The sequence below is a fragment of the Cygnus atratus genome, chromosome 1, assembly GCF_013377495.2.
Source record: "Cygnus atratus isolate AKBS03 ecotype Queensland, Australia chromosome 1, CAtr_DNAZoo_HiC_assembly, whole genome shotgun sequence".
Lineage (NCBI taxonomy): Eukaryota > Metazoa > Chordata > Aves > Anseriformes > Anatidae > Cygnus > Cygnus atratus.
The window spans coordinates 13,454,895-13,479,948 of NC_066362.1; the positions used below are offsets into that span (position 1 = coordinate 13,454,895).

Here is a 25,054-nt window from a genome sequence, read left to right on the forward strand (position 1 = left end):
ATGCTTTTCAGGTATCAGCTGTGTGCAGTGTCATTAGCTGAAAGCTATATGTAACAGCGATTTGGATAATGATTTGGCATTGCAAATGTAAAAAACTAATATGTTTTGATAACAAAGCAGTTACCTGGAGCTTGGCTGAACAGAATAAAGGAGTTGAAACTAAACAGTTTGATAAAGGGTCTGCTTGGAAGCTGTCTTCCCCAAAGTGAAAAGCAAAGGAGTAGTACTTAGCCTAGGTGGAAAGAATTAGTTTTCATTTTGTCTTTGTTTCCACAAAAATTCCTTCTATATGGTAATACTGCCATAAAATTAGAAGAAAAAAAATCTTAAACACCAATTTTTTTTTCCTAGAGGAAATTCAGATCATGATTAGACCCTTTTAAGTTTGGTGTTCATTTTAACCTAATAAGTTAGCCATATTGTACACAGTACATTAAGTAAGCATTAAAGTCAAAACAGCTGTTTAAAATAAATATTAAAGAAATGTGAAAATGGAAGCTAGTGAGGAGATGAAGACAATCTGTGATGTTCCACGAGGAGCTCTTTTCACAGAAGGAAATCACATTATGGGTTCAGAAAGTCCTTTATCATCCACAAATTGCCTCCAGCTGAACAAAGGTAGCATTAAAGGTGGGTCTTCCACCTTACTTGCCACTTCTTTGCTCTTCAGCTCTCCTGTGGTTAGGGGTAGGCTTTTCTGCTGGAATACCAAATGTTTTCTTGTTTGTTGTAGGAATCATGCAGCTGAAATACATTTCTGGGTTTTGTACAAGACAGAATAATGTCCCTGGCATAAAAATAATTAGCAAAAATCTTCAGGAATTGAGAATGCAAAAGCCACGTTTTTGTATAAATATGTAGTTGTAAATTGGTTTCTAGCGCGTATATAATTAGACCTGTGGAGGCTCAGGAACAGAATACCCATAGGTGCCCTCAGAACAATCGCTCTCCCTCCAAGCACTGCCAACTAATTGGTACTTCTGGGAATGATATCACAGTGAATGTCAGCCAGTCTGCACTTCTCTAAACTGCTCTGGGATTCCCAGAGTTACCACATTTTCAAGGCTGGTACTTTCAGGAATACTGAAAGGCCACATGGATGCACCTGATTTTGTAAAGCTGCATTGACTGAGAATATTGACATGACAGCCAGATCCCAAACACTCATCCTGGCCCCAGCTCTGCTTCTATCAAAGGCAGAAGTTTTTGTCTTTTTATATCACATCATACCTACTTCATTAGATAATTCCTAAATGTATTAATATATTCTAATTAAGCTGATTAACTGAAAGAAACATTCTGCATGTTACAGAATAATAATTAAACTAAAAGACAAAACATTTTATAAACACAGGCAAACTGTCAAGCTGATGTAGGGCAGCTGTATTGTATTGCCCCATAAGGGTAGTTTATTATGAGCCAGATTTACAATCTTTCCCCAGACTGCTTAAGAGGCAATGGGACACTCTGTTGTCTGCTCCATCAAGTTCAATCATAATACCATAGCCTGACTGAAGACAGTTTATTTTTCTTATATTGTGCTGTTTTATTTGCATCCAGGTGAATAAATAAATAAATAAAAATAGTACTAATAAAAAAGCTTTAGTGCTTTTATCAGTAGGTGGATGTATTTCAGCAAGTGGCTGTAAATATTCTGTAACACTCCAGAAGCATTTGGGTCAAAACATGGCCTGTGTATGAGCATTTTGGAGAAGTGATGAGTTAATGTACATCATCAAACACTTCATTTAAGAGTGTTCAGGAGTCCTTTCAGTATACACAATACACTTGCTGTTAGAACCAATGTCAAACCAAATGTTGACAATTACAATCAAGTGACTGCACCAGTTACAGATCATTATAAAACACTTAAAAATCACCTTTGCTTAAAACACATAGTTATCAACAAAACCCCTCTTTTCTATATGAAACCAGATACTGAAAAGAACAACCTTCCTCTTCAACAAAAATAACTCTCATAGACTTTTCCCAAATTTTAAGCATAAATATTTCAGGTTTACAAATTTTGAGGCAGAAACGAAGACCTAATAGACAATTAAAGGCAATCCAGTGAAAACGGGCCTCAGGATGACACACTGTAGAATGATTTATAGCGTATTTACCATAGTTCCACTAATGAAAAAGCAGTTGTCAGACTTTTCTCAAGAGGATGGTGTCAGTGCTACTGCAGGCTCTTCTCATAGAAAGTCATGAGTTAGAAAATGAGAACCAAATGGACTCACAGCTGGGAAAAGCCAACAATAATTAATTTAACTAGCATCCATTTGTACAGACTTTGTATAAGTTTAAAAATTTCCCTTGAGAGAAGCAAGGTCAGTGAAGGATAGAGTACTTGTCTTCCAGGGATGATGAAAAATACTTATACATACATAGTAAAGGAGTCTTACAAACGCTTCACTTTATTTGATGCATGGAAAGTTCAACATTTCCACCACGACCGAGCACTGCAAATCCTAGTTAATATATGGCATAGAGAATTTAACTTCATGTTTACTATTTTGATTCTAATTTAAATTCAGAGGAGGAAAACAGGAACTTCCACTATCTTAAATAGCCTGCACCCCCCCACCCCCCCCCAACAAACTAGCTTTACAAGAACAGAGGGAAAACAATGTCATTAAAGGGCTTTCATTCCAACTCTTTGATGAAGAAGATGCAAACAGTTTGAGCCCTAACATGTTGTTTCATTTTAATGAGCAGCAAGTACCTTCCTTGTCCTTATTAAAGTGGTTAATGGTGCTTCTGCTGCCTCATTATCACTGCTAGAAAGCGCTCTGTGTTGTTCCTACCGCTAAACCAACTCCTTTTAGTTTGACAGATGATCAGAAAGTCAAATCAGATTGCTCAGAGGTACTTGTTAATAAAATTCCAATGGTGTTTCTCTGAGTGTCCGTGGGGATGCTAAAATTATTAATATTTTCATAGAATTAAAAAATATATATTTTTTCTTGTGGTTTCTTATAATTACTGTGATGGTAATTTCACCAAATAAATATACCTATGCCAATTAAAGCTATAGTGGGTTTACATGTTGATCAGACTAGCATAAAACTGTTATCTGGTTTTAATCAAAACATAGAAATTAACTTGAGCTTACCTTGTTAATTCTAAATGTTACAATTATGTACTTCAGAATTTTATATTTTTGGAACAAATTAATAATTTCCTAAAAAAAATCTTCTTAAACAATCCTAACATAATTTTATTTTCCACATTTTTCACCGATTTTTTTTTTCTGGCCTTTAAAGAAATATACTTACTGCTTTGTGATGTTTGCTTGCTTTTTTTTTTTTTTTTTTTTTTCCTAAATGCACAGTGCATTTTGGGTATCATTGCAATATGTGTGTTAATGCTGACTGCAGTGTAAAAGACTAAATGGGTATAACAACAGGCAAAATAACTACTAATGGCTAACACTATTCTACCAACCTTCTGTTGCCTTTCCTTTTTTTAAGTGTAACATAATTGTCATATAAATAGATATGAACTTCACTTAGAAAATATTTGGGTACTATACAACCTCTATACCCATGTTAATCTGACTGGATTTTAAGTGGTGATTACAGAAATTTTCCAAATTGTTTCTATTGGGAGATTCTTTAAAATTTTATGGGAAAAGAATGCTACATTCACAGTTCCCACCAAACATAAATCTCTGGCCAATGAGGTGTAAATAGTTACATCTAATTGGAATTAGATCAGTGACTGTAGTTTTGACCATAATGTGCGGATGAGACACAATTACTCTGAATAACTGCCAACAAGACTCATTTGCAGAGATCACTTGGTTCTTAGTAGGATGAACAGACAAAGAAAACAAAATTAGAACAGAAATGACTATGTGTTTCTCACCAAAGAGTCCAGTCATGACCACAGTAGGGCTGAACATTCCCTAGGTAGAATCCCAGAGACTGCGTGACTTCAACTAGGTTGGTGAAATCCAGACTAATGCTATTGAAAAGCACAGAGGTCATGATGATTTCGTCGATCGCCCACACATCTTCACCCTGAGAAGAGTGGTATGGTTGCCACCATCTGAACTGAATGCCAATCTGTCTTGCATCTTCCGGCAGCTCCACTGAAATTATTCTGGAAAACAAACCAAAATTATTATTGAAACTGACACTGTTTGTGCTAATTCCATGGGGATATATTTTTTGTTAGTTTTTCTTACTAACCCTAAAAATCCAAGGATAAATTCAGCCCACAGAAACCTCGGCTTCTACTGGTATAGCTTCCACCAGTGACAGGGACAGGGGAATTATTAATTCTCTTGGCAATAGGTGCTGATAGACAGCCATGTGGAAAAGCCACAGAAAAGAATTTCCACCAATTTTGTAATTTTTTGCTTGTACTTTGGAGCTCTCTGCAAATGTTGAAGTGGCACCTCCTTGCCAGAAGAAACCTGAATGCCTCCAGCAGAAGCCCAGTTGCAGGTGAGGGGCTTAGGCTGGCAAAGGGATGATCAGCTACCAGGGATTTACAAGTTCTGCCTCCACCTTTTCAAACACAGTGGATTTTATCCTGACCTGAAAAAATGCATCTTCTTTACATCTGTGTTTGTTTCTGCACAGCGCTGATGTTATTATGCCTGTGTTTTTCTTGTCCTAGAAGAACCCACCCCTGTAAATGGTCACATTCAAGTGGAAAAGGCTCATCTTGTCAGTGTGATCATGTGTAGGCTTATGGCATACGTTTCTTGTGTGGTTGCATAAAGATGCTACTGGAGGTGAGTCCCAGGCTCTTCTGGTATGCAAGGTCACCTGATTTGTCATGGCAGCTATGTCAACACACCTATAATTGATAAACTGCAAAGAAAATTAAGAGTAATATCTAATTTCCAGGAGCAATTATCGTACACAGCAGCAGGGAGCACGCATTAATTGCTACAGAAACGACACTTTCTTGAAAGCTCCATAAATCACCAGGACCAGAATGCCCCATGCAACGCACGTGGGCTGTGAAACAAAATGGCAAGAGGGACATTTGTCTCCATCGGTGAGCAATTACATGCTGGCAAAAGAGGTTTTGGCAAACTCATCATGTAGTCGATATTTTTCTTTCTATCTTGGAGGAAATTTGGGTAAAATGACAAATCAGGTAAACTGGAAACATAATTTTATACCTTAGCACCAAGGTTTTTTTTCAGACTTAAGGCTTTCTAAGCTGCCTGTTGTAATGTTTTGTTCTGTGCGTATGAAAGTCTGTCCCTTCAGTGCTCGCGGTGCAAAACCACTCTCTTAAAAATGACTTGCTAAACTGTGCTTGTAAAAAGTAAATTTATAGTACCCCTTTTTTCTTATTTTAAATAAGAACATGTTAAATCAATTAGCAAGAAAAAACAAACTTCTTGGCTAATCAAGTGGGAAGCACTCAAAATGTCCTGACTGGCATTTCTAGGAGCTGCTTTCTGCCAGCTGTAGTCTGAAGGGAGCAGTGCTGGGGGACAGCCAGAGAAGATGCTGCCACGTCCCGGTGGCAAGGGACCAGCAGTGCACATGATGGATGAATGGCGGATACATTTCTTTTGCTACTCAAATAAACAGACGCTTGAACTACTTCATACCCTGCTAAAGAAAGACCAAACTGTGTTACTTTCTGGCACATGAATAAACCACAAGACCAACCTTTCTGCCTGCCAAAGATCCCCTAATAAGCAGCAACTCTACAACTTTTCAGGCCAATTTTCAAAGGCACAAATGACACTAAAGTGCTACTGATGCTAAAAGAGCTGATGTTTTTGCCTTTCATGGGCCAGTAGGACAAACCTGAGGAAAGCTGGTACCCCAGCCAGCAGGAACAGTGCATCCAGCGTATGCCAGGAAGCAGTTGGCACTTGTACGAGCTGACGCTCTGTTATAATCCTGGGCACATTTCTCTCTTAGTGGCTGTCTTTGATGCCAACAACTTCCCTTTCACTCTTAACCCTCACAAGCTCACCCACATGGACACCGATTCTCACTGACAGTAATTTACAGAAAATCCTAAATCGATATACATCATTGATATACCTATTGGATGTTAAATATTAAATGCTTGTTAAAATAAATTTCTTATCCCAGGGGTTAAGGAAACAATCTAAAAATGCTGGTGTAAACCACGTATGTTAGTATGCAGAACCTGACTGCATCTCCAGCTATAACAGCTTCTCCTGTCTGACTTTGATTTGCTGGAGATAGATGGAGAGGGAGGGGGATCCTTGTTAATGACTTTTCTGCTGCAGAGAAGAAAAGTGTTCTTACTAACATTACCAGCTACCATTAGATTTCTTAAAAACCAGCTGGGAGACCTTTGCTCTGATCTCATTCTTTCAAGCTATGCGCATACCTAATATTGAAAAGCCACCGCTGTTCTGCTCAGAAGAAAAATGCAGCTGTCAAATGTTAGCAGATTAAATGCACCTTTTCAGCAGAACATTAAATGTGTAATTATTTTTTGTATGACTGAAGATTAATTAAATTTCTGGATACAGATTGATTGCCAAACTTTGTAGCAGTCCATCTATGTTACCAAAATTGCTAATATTTTTACACAACACAATACAAAAAGGTGAAGTTTTCTTCATGTTCTTCATCATAATTATTGCCAGCATTATCTTCAGGTTTGTATGCCTGTCATTTTTCTCTTTACTCAGAATGGAGTATATGTACCCCACAGCAAACCTTTCTAACCTGTGTATGTTGTGCTTAGCTCTTTGCCCCGTCAGAACTCAAGAAATTAAGTGTTTCACACTTAATTCAAAGAGCAAAAGAAATCTCTGGCACTAATATAATTTGCTACATTTATATCTTAAACTCCATTAAAATCAGTCACCAGAAAGTGTATTTTCTTTTTTGTTATAAAAAATTAATAGTGCTATATATTAAAAACCTTTAGGGAAATATAATTCTTACAGCTCTAATCCTGAATCTAAGAATTAGAAACAGGGCCATATAAAATATATATGTGACTATAATAAAGGACGGGAAAAGATATTTTGAAGAAGGTTTTATGAGTGTATAAGGTTGTAGAATCTTTCCTTCAGTAACACGTAAAACTTCAGAAATTAAAGCCCACATACTGTATACTTTTACCAAATATAGCCATTCCCCTCAGATTTTTGAATATTTCTTATTGCTCTCAGGAAATACATGTAATGTTAGAAGTTACTATTAGTATTATTTTTTCTTTTTCCCCTTTAGAATATTCTTAATCATGTTCTGTCTGATTGAGTTATTAACAAGATGAAGATAGCCCTTTTTGGCAATATCTGGTACAAAACTGCCCTTGAGCAGGATCAGAGCGGTGGGGAGGGACCTGTGATGCCACTTTTAGCTCTGCCTCTTGTGTGCCCCCTCGCAGAGCATCTTATTTCATCAGGATTTATCGGTTTTGCTGCTGGGGGTGGCTGCTTCCAGGTTTGGGTGAGTTTGCACAGAGCCAGCCCGGGTGGTTCTGGGCTTGCAATAGAGGCGTGCTTATGGAGACTCCTGATTTAAAACATGCTTTACAACAGCTGGTGGGTGGTCTCTCAAATGTAATGGGAGATACTACATTCTTCTCTACGTATGTCCCATTCATCCCCCTCTAACCTGGTGACATATGCAAGTGCTGTTAGATGAGATGATCTCTTTGTTTGGCTTCTTTGTGATCTGTGTGATTCCCAGGAGCAGACACTGTCACGTCCTCCCAGGGCACCGTGTCCAACCCACTGGCACAGGCACAGTCATGTAATCCCTTTCATAATGGGAGCTGGAGCAATTTCCCCACTGACCTAGAGAGACCCTCACAGTCGCATTTCATCTCCGCTGTCCTATGCTGCCTGCAGACTCCTAATCCCAGAGGATGCTTTAGTGAAGGTATCTATGGCTTCAAAGCTACAAATAATTTATGTTAATTTTTCTTTACAAGTGGCTGCCTCCATGGGTTGAGACATACCCCTATTTCCCACAACTGTATTTCTTCCCCCTCATCCCATATTTCTTGTCCTGTCATGTCAACTAAGCCTTGGATGCTGCCAAATCCATGCATTCATTGTTTATAAAGGCAGGCATAAATGAGAAGTGCCCAGAACAGCTGCAGGGAGAATAATAATTTCCAGTGTGCAACAAAAGATCTTCACTCTTCTCCTGCACCGCGTGCCCATGTTTGGGCAGATGCCTTCACTCTCAGCATTGCAGTGACCATGACCAGCATTAAATGCATGTAGATAACACTCTTCATAACATTCATGCATATACCTTGGCTCATGATAGTTCAGGTATGAATAGTGCTCCAATAGTTTCCATGTAATGCCGTTGTCATAGGAGTAGTGCAGCAGCACTCCTTCGCCAGGCTGGTCGGGCGCTTTGCATGTGCTCAGCACAGACTTGCTTCCTAGGCGTAGCGTGAACTGCAGGAACCTGCAGCAGAATTACACACATATTTCTAGGATACCATACACATCTTTTTTTTTTTTTTTTCCCTAACCAGGTCATTTTATGATCTTCTCAATTTAGACAAATTTTGATAAATATCATTTATGGGCCTTTGTGTGTGCGATTTGTTTTTACTATCAAGTAATGCAATGTGGCACATATGTTTAAAAAATGCCAATCAGTACAGCATTTAATTATTTATTAGGCTCTGAAAGGGAGGGAGAGACAGTGAATTGATCTAATCAGCTGCCACAAGCTGTCAAATAAACACAGCCTTATAAATAATTAATAAGCACTTGGCTTTGACACTCAGGTTTGATATTAACATTTCATATTTTCCAGTCTCACTGTACAATAACTTCCCTCCAGTCTATTTTGGGCTCTGCTGTTTACAAAGCAGGGAAAAAAAAAACACAAGGCTGTATAGCTATGAGCTGGAAATAAACTATGGGACAAAGGGTTTAAAAAAAACTTTTCTTCTTGCTAAAATGACCAGCACACAAGGTTATATGAAAGAGGAGGGGTTCCTGTCACAGCGTAATTCCCCTGTTCCCATACATTGCATTGCTGCTCTTTTGCTCTCACCTGGACTGGGAGCTGTCGAGGAAGGAGGTGATGAGCTGGCGCCTCCCGTCCTTGTTGAAGACCAGCGCCTTGCCACTGGCCAGGACCCCGCAGCCAAAGCTGACCTCGGCTCCACGGATAGAGTAAAAATTGTGGTAGGAGGAGAGGCGGGAGCTGACGAAGCTCTCCGAGATGAACATGGGGAAGGTCTGCGATGCCATCTCACATGCGGGCCCTGAAAAGCCAGGGTCACACCTAGGGATGAGGGAGATTGAATAGAGTAGTTAGTGCCTTCCTTACATTGAGCCCATCTTCTCTCGTCTTCTGGTCTTCTAGCAGACTAGAACATGCCTGAAATCTCTCAAGAGTAGATGATACCTACAAAGTCCCTCTCAAATCTAAGGACCAAGAACCTCTCTAGACCTGTACTGTATAATCAATACCTTTCTTTTAGCTAGTACTGACTTTTCCACTTAAAAAAATATAGTTATTAACCAGCCTCCCAAAATCTACACTTAACATGTAGCGATGTTTCTATTAATTTTTGTAACAAAAATACTGCAGACGTAATTTACAATTGTCCATATGTCAAATAGTTTTATCTATAGCATGTCAGATGTAATTACAAGCAACTGTGTAACAGGACAGAACGCCCTGTGGATCACGTTCTCTGCAACACCTAAAAATAGTGACACCATAGTTTTGAAAGTGTTTATTGATTTTAGTTTTAAGGCTGAAACACTTTTTAAAAGCCAGACTTTCAGGAAAAAAATGGAGTGCTGACCTTCTGTCGTTGAGGTCTATGGGGCTATGGGATATTAGAACTACGAAAATCGTGATTCTTCCCTGAAATTTAATATAAAAGTGATACAGTCCCAAATCACTTCTAAAAACAGTATAAAGCATGCATCACTGACATTCCAATGGGCTCTGTAGCACATTTTAAGGTGAACTGGAACTTAGACTCTCTGCCAAAATAAAATTATTTTTAAAATTATTAAGTATGCTGCTGTTTAGAAAGATTGATATTTAGCTCTCAAGTGAGTTTTATGCATTCTGGGGGCTATGCTGGTTTTATATTTAGTCATCTCAAAAAGCAAGGACTGAAATGGAAATCACTTCAACTTTCAGACCATCAAGTGAAATATATGACAAAAATTGAATACAAGTAGTGAATTATAGCTCTTACTTGCAGCCATTTCTAGTACACTGTCCTCGACCTGAGCAGAATTTGAGGCAGGATGGACCAATATAAACTGCAAAGAAAAGAAATTAGTTAAATGAAGGGTTATGTTATGTGACAAAAAGAATATAACAAATACAATAAAGTATTGTCATACAGGTATTGTGTTTATTGGTATTGGATTTCAGCTAATCCCACTATCTGAAAGAGGTCTGAAAAAGAATAAAGTGCATTTGATTGTATCTTTCTGTAGAACTGAGTAATGGAGTTTTTTCTCTCTGTCAAGGATAGTCTGGGATAATTTAGTATTTAAAGGGTAATGTCTGTCTGTTGCTAGAGGCGCTAGTGATCTAAATCAGATACCTGATTTTTCTAAGATCGTGAGCAACGTCCAATAAACTGCTAGGTATTGGCCATTTTCTTGCCTTTTTCTTCATCTGCTATGATATATCTTAAGTAACTATGAAATATCATGCACTTTCACCGATTCTTTCAAATGGAATAAAATTCCAAATAATATGTACTCAGAAACATTCCAGACTTTTTTACTCTTTTATTTCATCTTCCTCTGATGACTCCTAATCAACAGCGTTGATATTTTGTGAAAAATAGGAAAGATGGAAAGATTAGCAAATCTCTGTATAATCTGTACCTCACAGTGAAGAAATGCATTAATCTGAGTATAGCCCAAAAGAGCAACTTGAGGGCAACGTCCTTTCAATGCAATGTGATAAACTGGCCTTAGTCCTGAACAGTGCTACCCTTTCAGTTGAATAATGACCATTGGAGTTATCACTTGCACAGTGACTTTTGGAAAATCACCCAAATAACTACCAATTCAAAATCATCTGTAACAACCAATGCTTATTCTTTCCCTTAGTTTTTTGATGCTGCCCGTCATAGCTGTGTGTCAGTACTCCCTGGCAGACACTCCATAAATCCGTTAATCACTCCCTGTAATTAACTCCCTATCAGACTTTATGCAATTTCCAGATTTTCTCACTTTTCAGGGTGCAAAATTTCTGTTCTGTCTGTTTGATTTATTTGTTTGCTTTGAGGTCTCTTTGAGGGGGTGGTAAAAGTAGAAGGGTTAAAGATGTAATGATGTAATTCACAATAAAAAAAAGCTTTATGAATACTGGCAGTTTTCCAGACTTTCTAAAAGATGGCCACCTTCCAGATTTCATTTAAAACTTAATTCACATAAGAAACAGTTGTGAAGCTAAAAGTCAGAGTGCTGAATCCTTGAAATTCTTCCTCTCTCTTCAAGAATTTGAGTGGCTTGCCAATCAGATGTCTTTCCCTCAGTACATTGTAAAGCTTCAGTTTCACTAGTGTGTACCAAAGGAGTCATGCAAAACCTTAGACAGGCGTTCACCATTAACACTTGATTCCTGTGTCATAGAGATAGTTCTACATCTCAAACAAATTTTGGAGCAAGCACACTGTAGGCAGATGGTTGGTAAAACTGACTCTGAGATGGTACACAGTTGAGTGTGCAGTATCCTTCATCAGAGCTCTCACTATTTGGTTTTACAAGCAAACGTAGTGTAGATATATGAATTGTATGCTAACTTTCAAAATCTTCTTGTTTTGTTCTGTTTTAAAGAATTTAAGTCCTTGGATTTTATGTTGCTCTTGTTTCTGTGAACGTCTGTGAGTTTCACCAATGCTTATACTCTATATTTTGTTAGGTAGCAAGTTAGGTAGCAAGTCATCTTTGCAGATGCTCACAGACATCTTCTTACTTACATATACCATATTTTCCCCTTTATTTTCTTTTTCATGTAGATCATCATCTCTAAGAACAAGCATTACTACTCTATCCAGAATATCAAGAGGGTGTTACATACCATTAATGTGATTAAGAGAGTAATTTTCTTTACTTTTTGTGAAAAACTTTCATTTGTGCATTGCACTATTGAGGCAGCTTCAAGCATTTTCTTTTCAAAATGAGGCATTAATCTGTTTTAAGAATTTTGCAAAATGTGACAATATTTACCATTCCCAGGCTCCATATCAAACCTTATTAGGAATCACTACAAAATTTCACAGGCTATTGTGCATCACTGTAAAGCTTTATAGTACATACTTAATGCATACAGCTAGCAAAACAAATTCTGGATGTAGTTTACGTAGTCCCAAGCATTTGAGGTTAATGAGCAAACCAAAAACTTTGCACCTGCTCATTCTTACTCCTTTCAAACATGCTTTCTCCTCCTTTTCATGCAATGTATATATTTTATTTTGTGTTCCAAAATATTTTTCTGTGCTTTAAAATATTTACTATAGTATCCTCTGCAGTATGTTTTATAAATAGATGTGTAACTATAAGCTCCTCTCAGTTCATCACATCCATTTAAAAAAACACAGGTACATGAAAAATCATTTCCTAAAAGAAGACCAGTTCCCTGTTACAGATGGTCCTTCCCCCCTTGAGATTTTACACTGTAAACAATGTAAAAGTTTTGTCAGTATTTTGGTAGCAACATTGTTTTATGAAGGTCTTCTATGTCCAGACAGGAAAAATATGTCCCAGCTGCTCTAACTGCTGCTTAGGGTGGCACAGTTCGTGTACTTAATAGCACAGTGTGGTACCTATTTATGTAATTTGGACTAATCAGTCAGATGAAATGTTATATCAAGTTATTGACACAAATATTTTTTCCTAGAAAGCATTCAATTAAAAGAAAAAAAGGGGTAAGCTACTAGACTATCTTTTCAAATGACAGAATTCCCCTTTGGCTTGAAAATGCACTTGTTACTGACTGAAGATAAGAACAAAAATTTTACAAACTGAAAATCTTGTGACCTCTGATTCTGGAAAATGTTTACTTGGAGCAGCATAAAAAAATATTCTTCTGATGTAGCATGGTTGTTGATAAGAATACTGACTATTATCGATTGCCCACATATTTCCAAGGATTGGTCCTGTTTGCCTCCACCGAATTCTTGTGTCACTTGTTAATGCTGCATTGGGAAGGGGAATAGTTATTCGGTTCCACCTGAAATACATATAACACAAATTCTGTTTTACATCGATACTCATTAAGTGACTGGATATATTTGCTTGCACTGCAAGCTTGGTGAGAATTGTTTATACTAAAATTTGCTCAATAAACCAATTAAGATACCGCAGCTTTAGAAAGTATAAATGAAAAAAGCAACAAAGCATGGACTATGATATTTTCAAAAATATATGAATATTAATTATTACATTATAAAACCCAGCATTTTTTTTTCCCTGTGTGAATACCTGAAGCCAGCAAAGATCTATAGCAGCTTCTCCATCCCAATGAACACCTCCTAAATTGCACCCTGAATTAAACCTTTCAGTGCAACTGAACTCTGTTGGGTGGAAAGCCCTGGGGATGAGAAGTGGGGCATGGAGGATCTGGCCTACTGTCTCTCTGGGCCATCACTCTCATATCATCCACAGGGACTGCACCCGCTACACACACCAGGGATAATGGCTCCTATGAAAATGGTACAGAAATGGAGGGTCACCAGACCATGCCAATGCTTCAGCTACACGTTCTTCTCATGGTCATACACATTGCTCTGAAGTATCTAGGGAAATTGGGATGCAGAGGGATGTACAGCCATGGGATGACAAGTTCACTTCACAGCCAGAACAGCGCTGAAGACAATAAAGAGAAGGGCTGATGTAAGAAAGTGATTCTAACAACGCCTCCACCTGCCGAAGTGCAGAGGATGCACTTCATTGTAACCCACCATAAGGATTCCAAGTGAGTAAAGGTGTCTGAGGATGTAAATATGGCTTTGACTGATGGTTCCTCTGAATGAAAAGAAAAACTTTTGTGGCTTTGACAGGATATAACTTTTCTTTTACCAGCATGCTGTCCCCAGGTGTTTTTTTTTTTAATTTACCTATAGCGTCAGAAAAAATAATATTATATGACAGAGGCAGCCTCATATTTTTCAAATTTCATTACTGGGCAGCCAGGGAGACCAGAACACTCCTTCCATGCTGTGCTCAGCTAGTCAAAAATGAAAGATGACATGGGGTGGTGTGCTTTGCTGCTTTCTTCTGTCCCCCATAATTCATATCCGTCTCTAATCTCTCATCTCAGTTAGGTTTGCAGAGAACACTCACCCACTGTAGTTTTCAGAGGCGTAGACAGTGCTGTGGGGGAGATGAGGCCCAGCACAGATCTCAGGCAAACACTCAGTATGGAGCAGGGCCCAGGAGCGGCCATGGTTGGTGGAAAATTCCAAGCTGACGCTGATAACACAGTGAGGGAAAGGAAGGAGAAAGGCATGGTGAGCCTACGTGGCAGAGACAGGCAAGTGGAAATACTACCACAGAGAAACCACAGATCTACTATTCCTGACAACTGATGCTGAGACATGCAATGATGTTGAGTATTCCTTTAATAAGAAAAATCCTGAAAATACAAACACGAAACAAATCTGAATGGTTAAAAACCAAAAAACGTAGCCTGTACCAGATGCTGAGGACTGTCTTAACACTAAATCCTTGTTTGACCACCATCTAGCTAGTGTTTTTATTCTGAGTTAAAATGACCTGATGTTACCCTTATATCTCAATAGAACCATACTGATTGTGGTTTCAAAAATAATGAGAAAACTTGGATTCATCAGAGCCGGACAGCATCATGTGAGCACAGAACTTGCATAATTGCCAGCTGCTGAAGGTGGTAAGAGAGCACTGGTTGCTCATGCATCATCTGTCTCTTCACCTCCACTGCTGACAAATATTAAAATATCCTTTAATCCTTCCAGGAGTCACCTGCCTCCTTCCCCCATCATGCCTAGATGGAGATCAGAAACGCAGTATGGAATAGGGAAATGGCCAGGTCCTGCCCAGAACTGCCGAAGGGTGGAGGGGACCTGTGGAAGACACCCTTCAGAAAGCCCTATGGCAAGCAGTCTCTGGAGCTGCAGGAGCCTCTGTGCTGCCCAGCTGTATTGGTTTTTGGAGGCTTCCTCCATCTCACAGAGTCTGGAGCATTCAGCGGTGAGTTTTCTGAGTCACGGGGCCATAACCATATGACAAAACTCCAGATTTTCCAGGAAAAAGCCTGTTCTTCTCTGGTTTCATAGACTAGCAGTAAACCAAACCAACCATGCACAGATAATGACATTAGAGAAGCAGAAAAGCTATGAGACCATCCATTGAGTCTATGACAAGTGGTTATCAAATTCACACTTTCAGAAGTTCATTGACAAGATCAGTTTGCAAAAAGCTATTGCTAGAATTGTTCTCTCCTGTTCCACTGCATATTTAATAAAACAGTGTTTACATTCTAGGAGTATAAGGAAATCCTTACCTATCTTACATTCTGAAGACCTTGCAAGGGTAATGTAAAAAGTGCTTGATTTATTAAGGATTTAGTATTCTACCGAGATACTCTTGTAATTTCCACCATATAATTAGCTTGTAATATTCTGTTTTAAGTAATATCAATGGAACATTATAAAAGTCATAATTCATCACCTCAGTACTAAATTATTGGATTATAACTTTTCCTTTTCATTATAATTTGCTGACAATATTACTTTATGTAAGTATACCATCACTGCGATATCAAAAGTTTGTATTAAAATGGTTTACAGAGGTTTTGACTCGTTCATTTTTGGTTTAACCATTTGACCTTCGAAGGTCAAATTTACTGAATATATGCTGAACAAGTCTCTCACGTTTGCAGCATTGAAGGCATCATGAATAATGCTGTAGACCAGGAGGTGGGAAATGCTGCTGTATTTGGGAAATACAAATAGTGTTTATGGGGACCTAGTGCTTCTTTTGTTTTGAAGAACACTTCTACTTCAGAAATAGTTTATGTGAATGAAGAATATTAATCTTTCAAAATACATACTAATCCCCATTAGATAACAAAATATTTAAGATGGATACTTCATAAAGCACGTTTACAAGCCAGGAGTGTTTACATGAAAAATTATCACATTCTGTGTAGAATGTTGTCTTCCTTTCCTATCAAATATGCGTGATGCCTTCACTTTTGCTGCTCCTTAAATTCTGCTGCCCTGCATGGCTACTAGGACTGTCAGAAATAGTGCAGCTCTTTCAGACGGAAGAAGATGTCACGGGCTATGGATGTGAAAGCAGTTGCAGTCACCTACTTCAAACTCTTGGATCTCAGGCTGGAAAAAAAATGAAGTAACTTAAACCTCAAAAATATCAGGATAAACTCTCACATGTACATAGAGATAAAGGGACTGTGAAGGAATAGATAGCTTCATGAATATGTATTGGGGTACTCTGCACTAGTGAGGCCACCTCTGGAATGTTGTGTTTGGTTTTGGTTACCCCACTTGAAGAAGGATGTTAAGAAACCAGAGAGGTGGAGCAGAGGATGACTGACCAAGATGTCTGTGGCCTCAAGCACTGAGCATGGAGGGGCTGGGGAGCCAACCTGTTCAGCCTGGTGAGGAGGGACAGCCTGTGATAGTACAGAGGGCACTCACAAAAGGGCCGAACTCTCCTCAGTTGTGGCAGGCACAGTAGCATGGGGCAATCTCCATAAAGATGTGGCTGCAGAGTTTGAGTGGATATTAGGAAACACTTTTTAGTTTGTGCAGGTCACCCAGAGGGGTTGCACAATGTCCATCCATGGAGGTTTTCAAGTCATGGACAGGCGAAGCCTTGGCTGACCTGACAATAATCCCACTTGCAGAAGGAGGTTTCACTAGATGACCTGAGGTGGTCATCTTCTATGATTCTATAAAATACAGAGCAGCAAATTACTTCCTTCTTCCCCTTTCCCTCCCCCTTAACTGTGGGAAAAAAACACATTGAATGTCCCAGTGAAATGAAGCCAGCAAAAGAGTTCTGTGGTCACTCTGTGGGCAGTGAGGTCCTCACACTGATGATGTTCAAGGTGAGGGCTACTTGTCACCAGTCTTACAAGAATTACATGCTTGTGGCATGAATAACCTCTGGGAGGTCATGAGGGGACTTTTCTGCCACTGCCTTTAACACCTTCCCCCTTATACATATCCTTATCCTTTGTATTTAGAGATAAATCTCATTGCCATTAGAAACTGAAGCAAATAGTTTGAAATCATAAGCATATTTCAGAATGGACTAAGAAAAGTGTATAGATGCTATGAAACAAAATGTTCTGGAAAGCTGATAATTGAAAGAGAAATTTTGCCTGTTGTACCTGTTACCAGGCTGATAAGTTCCACAACCCAAATTGATGGAAAACTGGATCATGTGAGTCACCGTGGAAGGGAGCACTGGAAGGACGTGGAAGTAATCCACAGCCCAGACATTCCTGTTGTGGCCTTGGTGACTCTTTTGTTTCAGGCAAAACTTGGTTGCAGGAGTCTGCAGGTCCGGACTAATGACAACAGAAACCAAGGATGGAACCTTTAAAAGAAATTAAATCAGGCTTAAATGAAACAAGTAATATTAAAAAAGGTTACATGGAAATTATTTTTTAAATTAAGAAAGCTGCTTCAAATGTGCTGAACAAAACATGCCCATTGTTTGTTAACTTTTGTTTTAGCCCCCTTTTTCCACAGAAGACCCCAAATAAGAGTTATTTTGTACTATATGCCTAGCTATTAGTACTCGGTACCAGTGCTGCTTATCACCTTAGTGGGATCAGTTTGTTTGGTTGTAAAGACATTGTAGAAAAGACACTGTATCTTCTGTGTTCTGAAAAATATGTTTATTTTATCAGTGCTCAGTTGGAAGATGAATCTCGCCCTGCAGCCTTTCATCTCACAAAGAAACGCAGTATAACTGCAGGTCAAGACTGAATATGTGAGAAGGGAGTAAGGGTATGAGTTCACAGGCTAGTAGGGAGGATGTTATGTTGCTGAAATAAATGAAAACACTACTTTATGAACTCTAGCCTTTGTCCAAAAGCTACGTAATTGGAACTTTATTATGTCAAAAGAGGATGTCAGCTTGAAAACTGCTCACTTTAAAAAAAGCTCCACAATGAATTCAGTATAATTTCAGATCCTGTCGCTCCCTGAATTCCACATTTAATTTTTTATTATTTTACAATTACAGTTTCCTTAGTTTTGAAAAAGTTCTACCCTGTGTTTCACACAGAACCAGGAGAGGAGGGAAACCACGTACAATGAAACAATGCAAGTGATTCAACTGAATTCAGGCCAAGCCCTAATGTAACTATAAACATTTATTTTCTGAATGCTAGAATTACAAAGAAAATGCACACAGACCTCTGGCTGAAATCAGATGCATCTTTACCACCAAGTTTCCTACACAGTGCATAAAATATACTGAATTTGAATCCACAACACATGCACCTGCATACATATCACATGCATTTTTGTGTATTGATTTCTGTTATGTCTTTTTTTATAGCAGCACACTAAGGGTCCCTCAGAGCTGGGTTATTCAGAGTAGACATGGCCTGAGTCTCTCCTTGCCCTAGACAGGAAGGAACCCGACAGCGAGCTCAAGTCCTTACTGCCCTGCCTGAGGGTGGTGGTGGGGAGGTGAATGTGGTGTGAAGGAGGCAGCAATAACAGCAGAAGGGAAGCTGCTTGTGAATGTGGCCAGCAACAGCTTTCTGTTGCTGGGTTCATGCCTGTACTCCTACAGACCCTCTAAAGGGCACACAGCTGTATTAAAATGAAAAGAAAATGTATAAAATATGTAATTTCCAGGAAAAGATATCCAGGAAAAGACATCCAGGCATTTCTTAGTCACTCTGCTCCTAGTCACTGACTTAACGTTCTCAGAAGGAAACTCCTGAATACCACACTGTGGCTGGCAGGATCTTGAATGGAGAGAAGGGTAATTATTTGTGAGGAGATGTAATCACCAAAGTTTTCAGCTGATGGCTGAACATGGGCCTGTTGCCCATTTGCCTGTTATCATAGCCAATGCCACCGTACTGCTCAGGGGTGGAGTTGTCAGCAGTAACCACAGAGCTGTGTTGCAAAGGCACCCTTTCACTGCAAGAGCTGTGTATGATTTATGTGCTTGGAAAGGTCACGTTTGTCCCCGTGCAATTCAACATACAACATTGCTATAATGGCTTAGGAATAGATTGATCTATCCATCCCATCCACCTACTTTGTCTAAGACAATTTACCTTGTAAGCAGCATAGGTCAGGGTATCGAGAGCTATGTGTTCCCTCCTGCCTTCAATCTTGGCATAAAGCATGACATCATTTTCATGGGATTCTCCAGAATCACAAGTTCCCCCTGTACAACACACGTTTGAGAGAGAGAAAAAAAATATCATTGAAGCTCTTTTTAGTGGAAAGTGGGATGATATTACACAGCCATAATTACAAAAATAATTACAACCAGATGTTATTTAACTTAAGATATGAAACAAAAGAACACAAGCCCCAAGGACATACTGTATAAGAACTATTTGATCAGATAGATACACCATGCCAGAGATCAAGGGGTTGACAATAATGAAAACCTCAAGTAACTCTCTTAATCAGCTTATAGAAACAATATAAATAGAAAATGCTGTGCCCAAAGCAATACTTCTATCTGTATGTTTTAGATCCTGTTTACATGGAAATGCTCTGCTTTTTGAGTTCTTGTCTGTTAGGACTAGATCAGTAACCTGGTATCTAGTATTCACACTCTGTGCAGCCAAACACTGTATATGAGGACCTCAAATACCTCTCAGCTGATAGTCTGGCAGCTGAGAACTTGTCTAAACAGAAAAGGAGGAAGACTGCTGTGTGCCTTATTTGTTGTGCCTCTTCTTCTATTGTCTATACCATATCCTAAAAAGGATGTATGGAATCTACTGTATCACACAAAATGTGCGTGATGTCACCTCACAGGGATGAGGCAGGATTTTAGATATCTTCATATTGGTAGAACCCAAAACATTTAATAACCTTCTCTGGAAGAGAGGATGTATTGGCAAGATTGAGCATTAAACACTACATTATAGTTAACAGATGGACATCATCACACTAGTTTCATGTTCTGGAAAAAGGTTTTTAAACCAGAATATCTGTAACTGGAACAGGAAACCTGTAGTTTCCCTGTACACTGGATGTACTGCAGGCATTAAAAAAAAATCGGCAAAAAACAGAATGAGGAAGGTTCTTTGAACTATCTATAAAGTAGGAAGGTTGCATATATGAAACACTTTCTCTGCTTTTTTTTCACTACAGATGGCCAACTCCTGGAATGGAATAGGCAAAGCAGTCTAGAGAGCTAGATAAGATGTGCGTTTCTTATGTGTATATATACTTATATAGTTCCTTATACTGCAATAAGGAACATGCTTGTGTCCATTCAAATTCTCTGCTTGCTTGAATATTTGAACTGTAATTTACTTAACGTACAAAACCACACAGAACACATTTTCAAATGATATCCCACTATCCTCTGTGCCTGCATGTGCCGACAACTTCTCCCCTAAGTTCAGAAGGTTGAGCAAATTTCTTTCCTGTTTCTCTTGCAGGTGTTGTAATGCTTGGAAGAACTGGAAAAAAAGCATCCTCTTTTTCCTGTGCTTTATTGGTAATTCATGTAACATAGAGGAGATGTGTGACAATTTAGGATGACAACACGAAGCCTTCCACTCATTAAATACAGGGTGTTTTTTTCTTGTTGATTCAGAAGTTTGCTTGTGGAGGTCACAAGTTTAGTCTCTGCTTCCTCCTTTATTATTCTATTATTCTCTACCTTTAAACAAAAATCCTCACCTCCTCTAAACACGGTGTTGAGAGAATAACATAATGCAATTTCCTTTATGTGCAAAATAAGAGTTGTGGAAAAACACTGTAAGTTACTGAATGATAGCCACAGTGTCCATAGGAATTTTGACTTGTTACAACACTGAACTAATGCAGTTGCACTGACAAAAACAGTGAAAGGGCAGTGATAGGACAGGCTTCTTTCTTAGCCCCGGTAAACCACTGAGGTTGCACTTTGTTCCAACAGGAAAGGTCCACAGATGATGCTATCAGCACATCAGTTCTTTCCACAAGGGATGCCTTCTCCAAGGCTCCAAAGCTCAATGGCATTTTTTGTGTACTAGAGATGAATCTCACCCTGGGTTAATACATTAGAAGAAGAAAATGTTTATGAATATAGCGATGAACTAAGAGCTTTTGAGCAGAAAATATGCTGTGTTCAGCCAGGTAAGGCTGTCCCGCTTCTGTGCTACTCTCACCTCATCCTCAGGTGCAACACCAGGGTCTACATAGACAAGACTGAGGGAGGATATGACAGGTGTTTAAAATCCTCTGTGGTGTGGTGAGGTTGATAAAGATATGAGACCACCTCTTCTAGCACAAGCGGTAAGGGGAATTGAGTGAAATTAGAAGGTACAAGACTAGAACATCATTCTTCATGGGAAGAATTGTTAAACTATGGGATTGCTACAGGATCTTGTGGATACAACAGACAGGTTCAGTTGAAACAGTACTGCTGAGGACCACATTAGGCACTGTGGAGGGTCCTGCCTGACCCACCTGCTACTCCAGCAGACTGTGACTCTCCCACAAGTCCTGCATTATATCCACCAGCACTATGCAGGTACTCTTGGACACCACCACCAACAGCCTGTGTCTGTGCAATGAATCCTGCCTGAGGACTGACGTAGGGTCAGCCCACAACTACGTGTGCAGCAGGTGCTTAAGCTTCCTTTATCTCAAAAGACATCCAACCCACACAGTCAAGAGGGTCCAGAGAATTGCTCAGCTGGTCTAGCATGTCTCATGGTGAACTGAATGAATTTTTCCAGAAACTCTACTGACCACATCTCAGTAGATGTGACACTGACCTTTTACGGAGGCATCTTCATGTAACGTCTATATTAAACTGTTTTAAACTGGAGCTAAATGTTTATACCAACCAAAAATAGCTGGATAAACCCATGGAAGCAAAGTCCACCATGGGCTACTAAACCTAGAATGTCCTGTCTGGCTAAAAAAGGTTTTCACCTGCAAGTCAGTGACATCTGTGAGAATATTTCTGGGAGGGCTATTTGTGAGCCCACTATGGTTTCATACCCGTGCAGGCGTCTAGAAGGGCAGACATCCAGTCTGACCAAGATTTGTCTGTCTTACATCTCTGTGGGCATCGTAGTCATGAATCAAAGCTAACCACTTGCAAAGAGTTTTAAAAATATTTCTAATGCATATTGTGCAATTTAAATCTCACATACCCCCCGTTTTATTACATTAAGAGTACATACTTACCCATACTGAAATAAAACCTTAAGTTCCCATAACCTGTAGTGTCAATATATGGAGTGCATATTTTTCTTTCTCCATCTCTGAGAAATACCATAGCTGAGCCAGACTCCAGCATCCCACACTCGGTACCAATGACAGCGCCGAATATGTCCCACCTGGAGAAGTCAACAGTGGCAAGAGAATGTGCAGCAGCATGTTACTGAGCAACTCACACAAAACATGTTCTAGGAGTTAATTTTTACACGCAAAAGTAGCTGCTTCTACTGTCACAGAGTACAATAAAATGCTTTTTCCAATGTGATTCCTACAAATTTACTTATATATTCAATACTAGTTTCTAAATTCAGCCTAAAATAAAAGTAATGTACTTTTTAAAAATAAATTGGCAGAAAAGTACAAATACTAAAAAACCCCTGAAGCTTTGGCTTCTATTACCAAATATTTAATGTTGTATTATTCATTATTTTTCTGTCATGAAAATGTTATACATCAGCCTTCTGTTTCATATTGTGTAATAAATGGTTTATAGATTAATCAAACTTGAAAAGGCACGTCTCCCATATTTGCTATGCAGTCATTAGATATGTACATAATAGCTGAAAATGCTCTCTTTTCATCTTTTTGAGCATTTAGGGTAACAGTTTTTAACAAACACATGAATAGAGTATGAAGAAAAGACCGCTGTGTTTCTAATATGTGATATGAACTTTCTCAGTTTTTCTGTACAACATTTCTCTTATTTTTTATTCAGTGATAATTAAAAGAGCCGTTGCAGAAATTTTCAATTAAATATTTTTCTTGAAAATATGTTTTTTCATTTTGAAACCCTTGGTTTCTTTAAAACTTGATTAAAATATTTTGAAAGATTAGAAACTGGAAAATTTGTACTTTATTTCAGTTTGATACATAATTATTGATGTTGAAGTTTTAATTCATAATGAAATATTTTAAAATTATAAGCCTGATAAAGCAATGAAATTACTTAGAATCGTTACATCTTGATAATCCAGTCACTTAACTGGCCAGTGTGATTCAGGATGAATGAGAAAAATTTAAGATCTGAAATCTTTGAGGGATGGCAAAGCCATTTCCCGCCACTTCTAGCAGAAAAAATCTCAAGCACCAATGTGAAGTATGAAAGTTTAAAAAACTGTAATTACATCAATTTAGCAGTCTGTTTATCACCTTAAACATTCAAACTATTTCAAAATGTATTTTTAAGATCTTCTTAAAAGCTGCCGGCTTTCTTATTGACCTAAGCTGTGACAGACCAACACTATGCCTGTCTGAAAATCCTGCTTTAAAACTGTCAGTCATTTATACAGGAATTAGCGAGATTAGCGTCACTGAAGGGCTTTTATGATACAAATATAAACATGTTCATGGAAGCAGAGTTTAAGTGAACCCTAATTCTGAACGGAGAACTTTAGTTGTGCAGACATTTTAAAGGTAATGTGCAATATAATCAAAACACAGTTTTGAAAATGGGTCTCTTGGGATGAAGACAAATACCGAATTAAACGGTTGTGCCTACTTTAACTTACATGACAAAATCTCACAACGCTCCATTGATCTTTTGTATGCTCTATTTAGCTCAATTAAAACACTCTCTTTCCTGACCCACAAAACAACTTGAGGTCATGAATGATGCAGATCATGGAGGTTTCCAGGGATCCTTTCCCTTTATGCAGCATTATAATGAAAAACAGAAAATTATACAACATGAAATAACTGGCAGTTTATTAAAAATAAATGAAAATAATGTCTGCAAAGATAAACGGAGAAGGTCTCTCGGTGATGGCGTGACAAAGATGTAGATGTTCTTGATTAAATATTACATTTGGATACATTTATCTCTCACATGACTCTTGATATTCTTCTTTACAAAACAAATGATGGGCTGATATATAGGCCTAAATAAGATTTACTGGACAAGAATGTCCCAAGCTGAAATACATCTGCCAGAGACAACAGAGGCGTCCCTATCTTCGGATATGAAGACCTGTCCACTTTTAGGATCAGACCCTAATTTATGTTATTAAAGAGAAACAGAATGCCAGTGGAAAGATGAGTGGTACCAACAGCAACCTCTATCCATGTAGCCTACTGCCTTATGTAAGGGATTTAAAAGATACTGATCAATGTCACTAACAACAATCAGCTCCTCTGCCCTGAGTGTTGAACTCCTTCAGATGTCTCATCTCAAAGTACATTTGGCACAAAGGAAGGTGGCGGTGATCTGTACGTGAGCTTCCTTTTGCTCTCCCATGCAAGTGATGCTTTTGCCTGTTCTTTGAGAGCTGCCAGCTTCCAGCTGACATTAAAACAGGGAGTCTGAGAACATCTTGCAGGCTCTCTCATGTATAAAGCATTGAAAACCTCCACTGCACTCCTCTGGAGCACTCTTCTCAGAGAATTTTGACAGCACAGAAAATAGTGGCTAGAAACACAGGGGAAATATTTGAAAATAATGCGTGATGTGGAACCCAATCCTCATTCTGAAAACTGATGGTGACAAATAGCCTGAGCTCCAAGGACTCTCACTGACATGCTGGGTTCCAGCTGTTCCCTGTCACTGCTGGGAATGGGTCTTTCCTTGGTACAACTCGGGCCATTTAGTGACCATCACCCAAAAACGTCTCTGCTCATGCAAGTGCCGTGGCAGTAGCCACAGACACAGCTGTTCTGGGATGTCTTGGAGCTGTCAAAG

General features: G+C 38.8%; 1 protein-coding gene across 1 annotated transcript in view; it reads right to left on the reverse strand.

The window, feature by feature from the left end:
* RELN (reelin) overlaps nt 1-25,054 on the reverse strand; it is a 296,816-nt gene that overhangs the window by 88,815 nt on the left and 182,947 nt on the right. The window contains exons 12-20 of the mRNA XM_035549571.1: nt 22,348-22,499; nt 19,254-19,366; nt 17,337-17,545; nt 14,282-14,410; nt 13,060-13,169; nt 10,171-10,237; nt 9,003-9,236; nt 8,241-8,402; nt 3,874-4,110 (exon numbers count right to left, since the gene is read on the reverse strand). Coding sequence (XP_035405464.1) covers nt 3,874-4,110; nt 8,241-8,402; nt 9,003-9,236; nt 10,171-10,237; nt 13,060-13,169; nt 14,282-14,410; nt 17,337-17,545; nt 19,254-19,366; nt 22,348-22,499 — 1,413 coding nt within the window. The remainder of the gene's footprint in view (nt 1-3,873; nt 4,111-8,240; nt 8,403-9,002; nt 9,237-10,170; nt 10,238-13,059; nt 13,170-14,281; nt 14,411-17,336; nt 17,546-19,253; nt 19,367-22,347; nt 22,500-25,054) is intronic.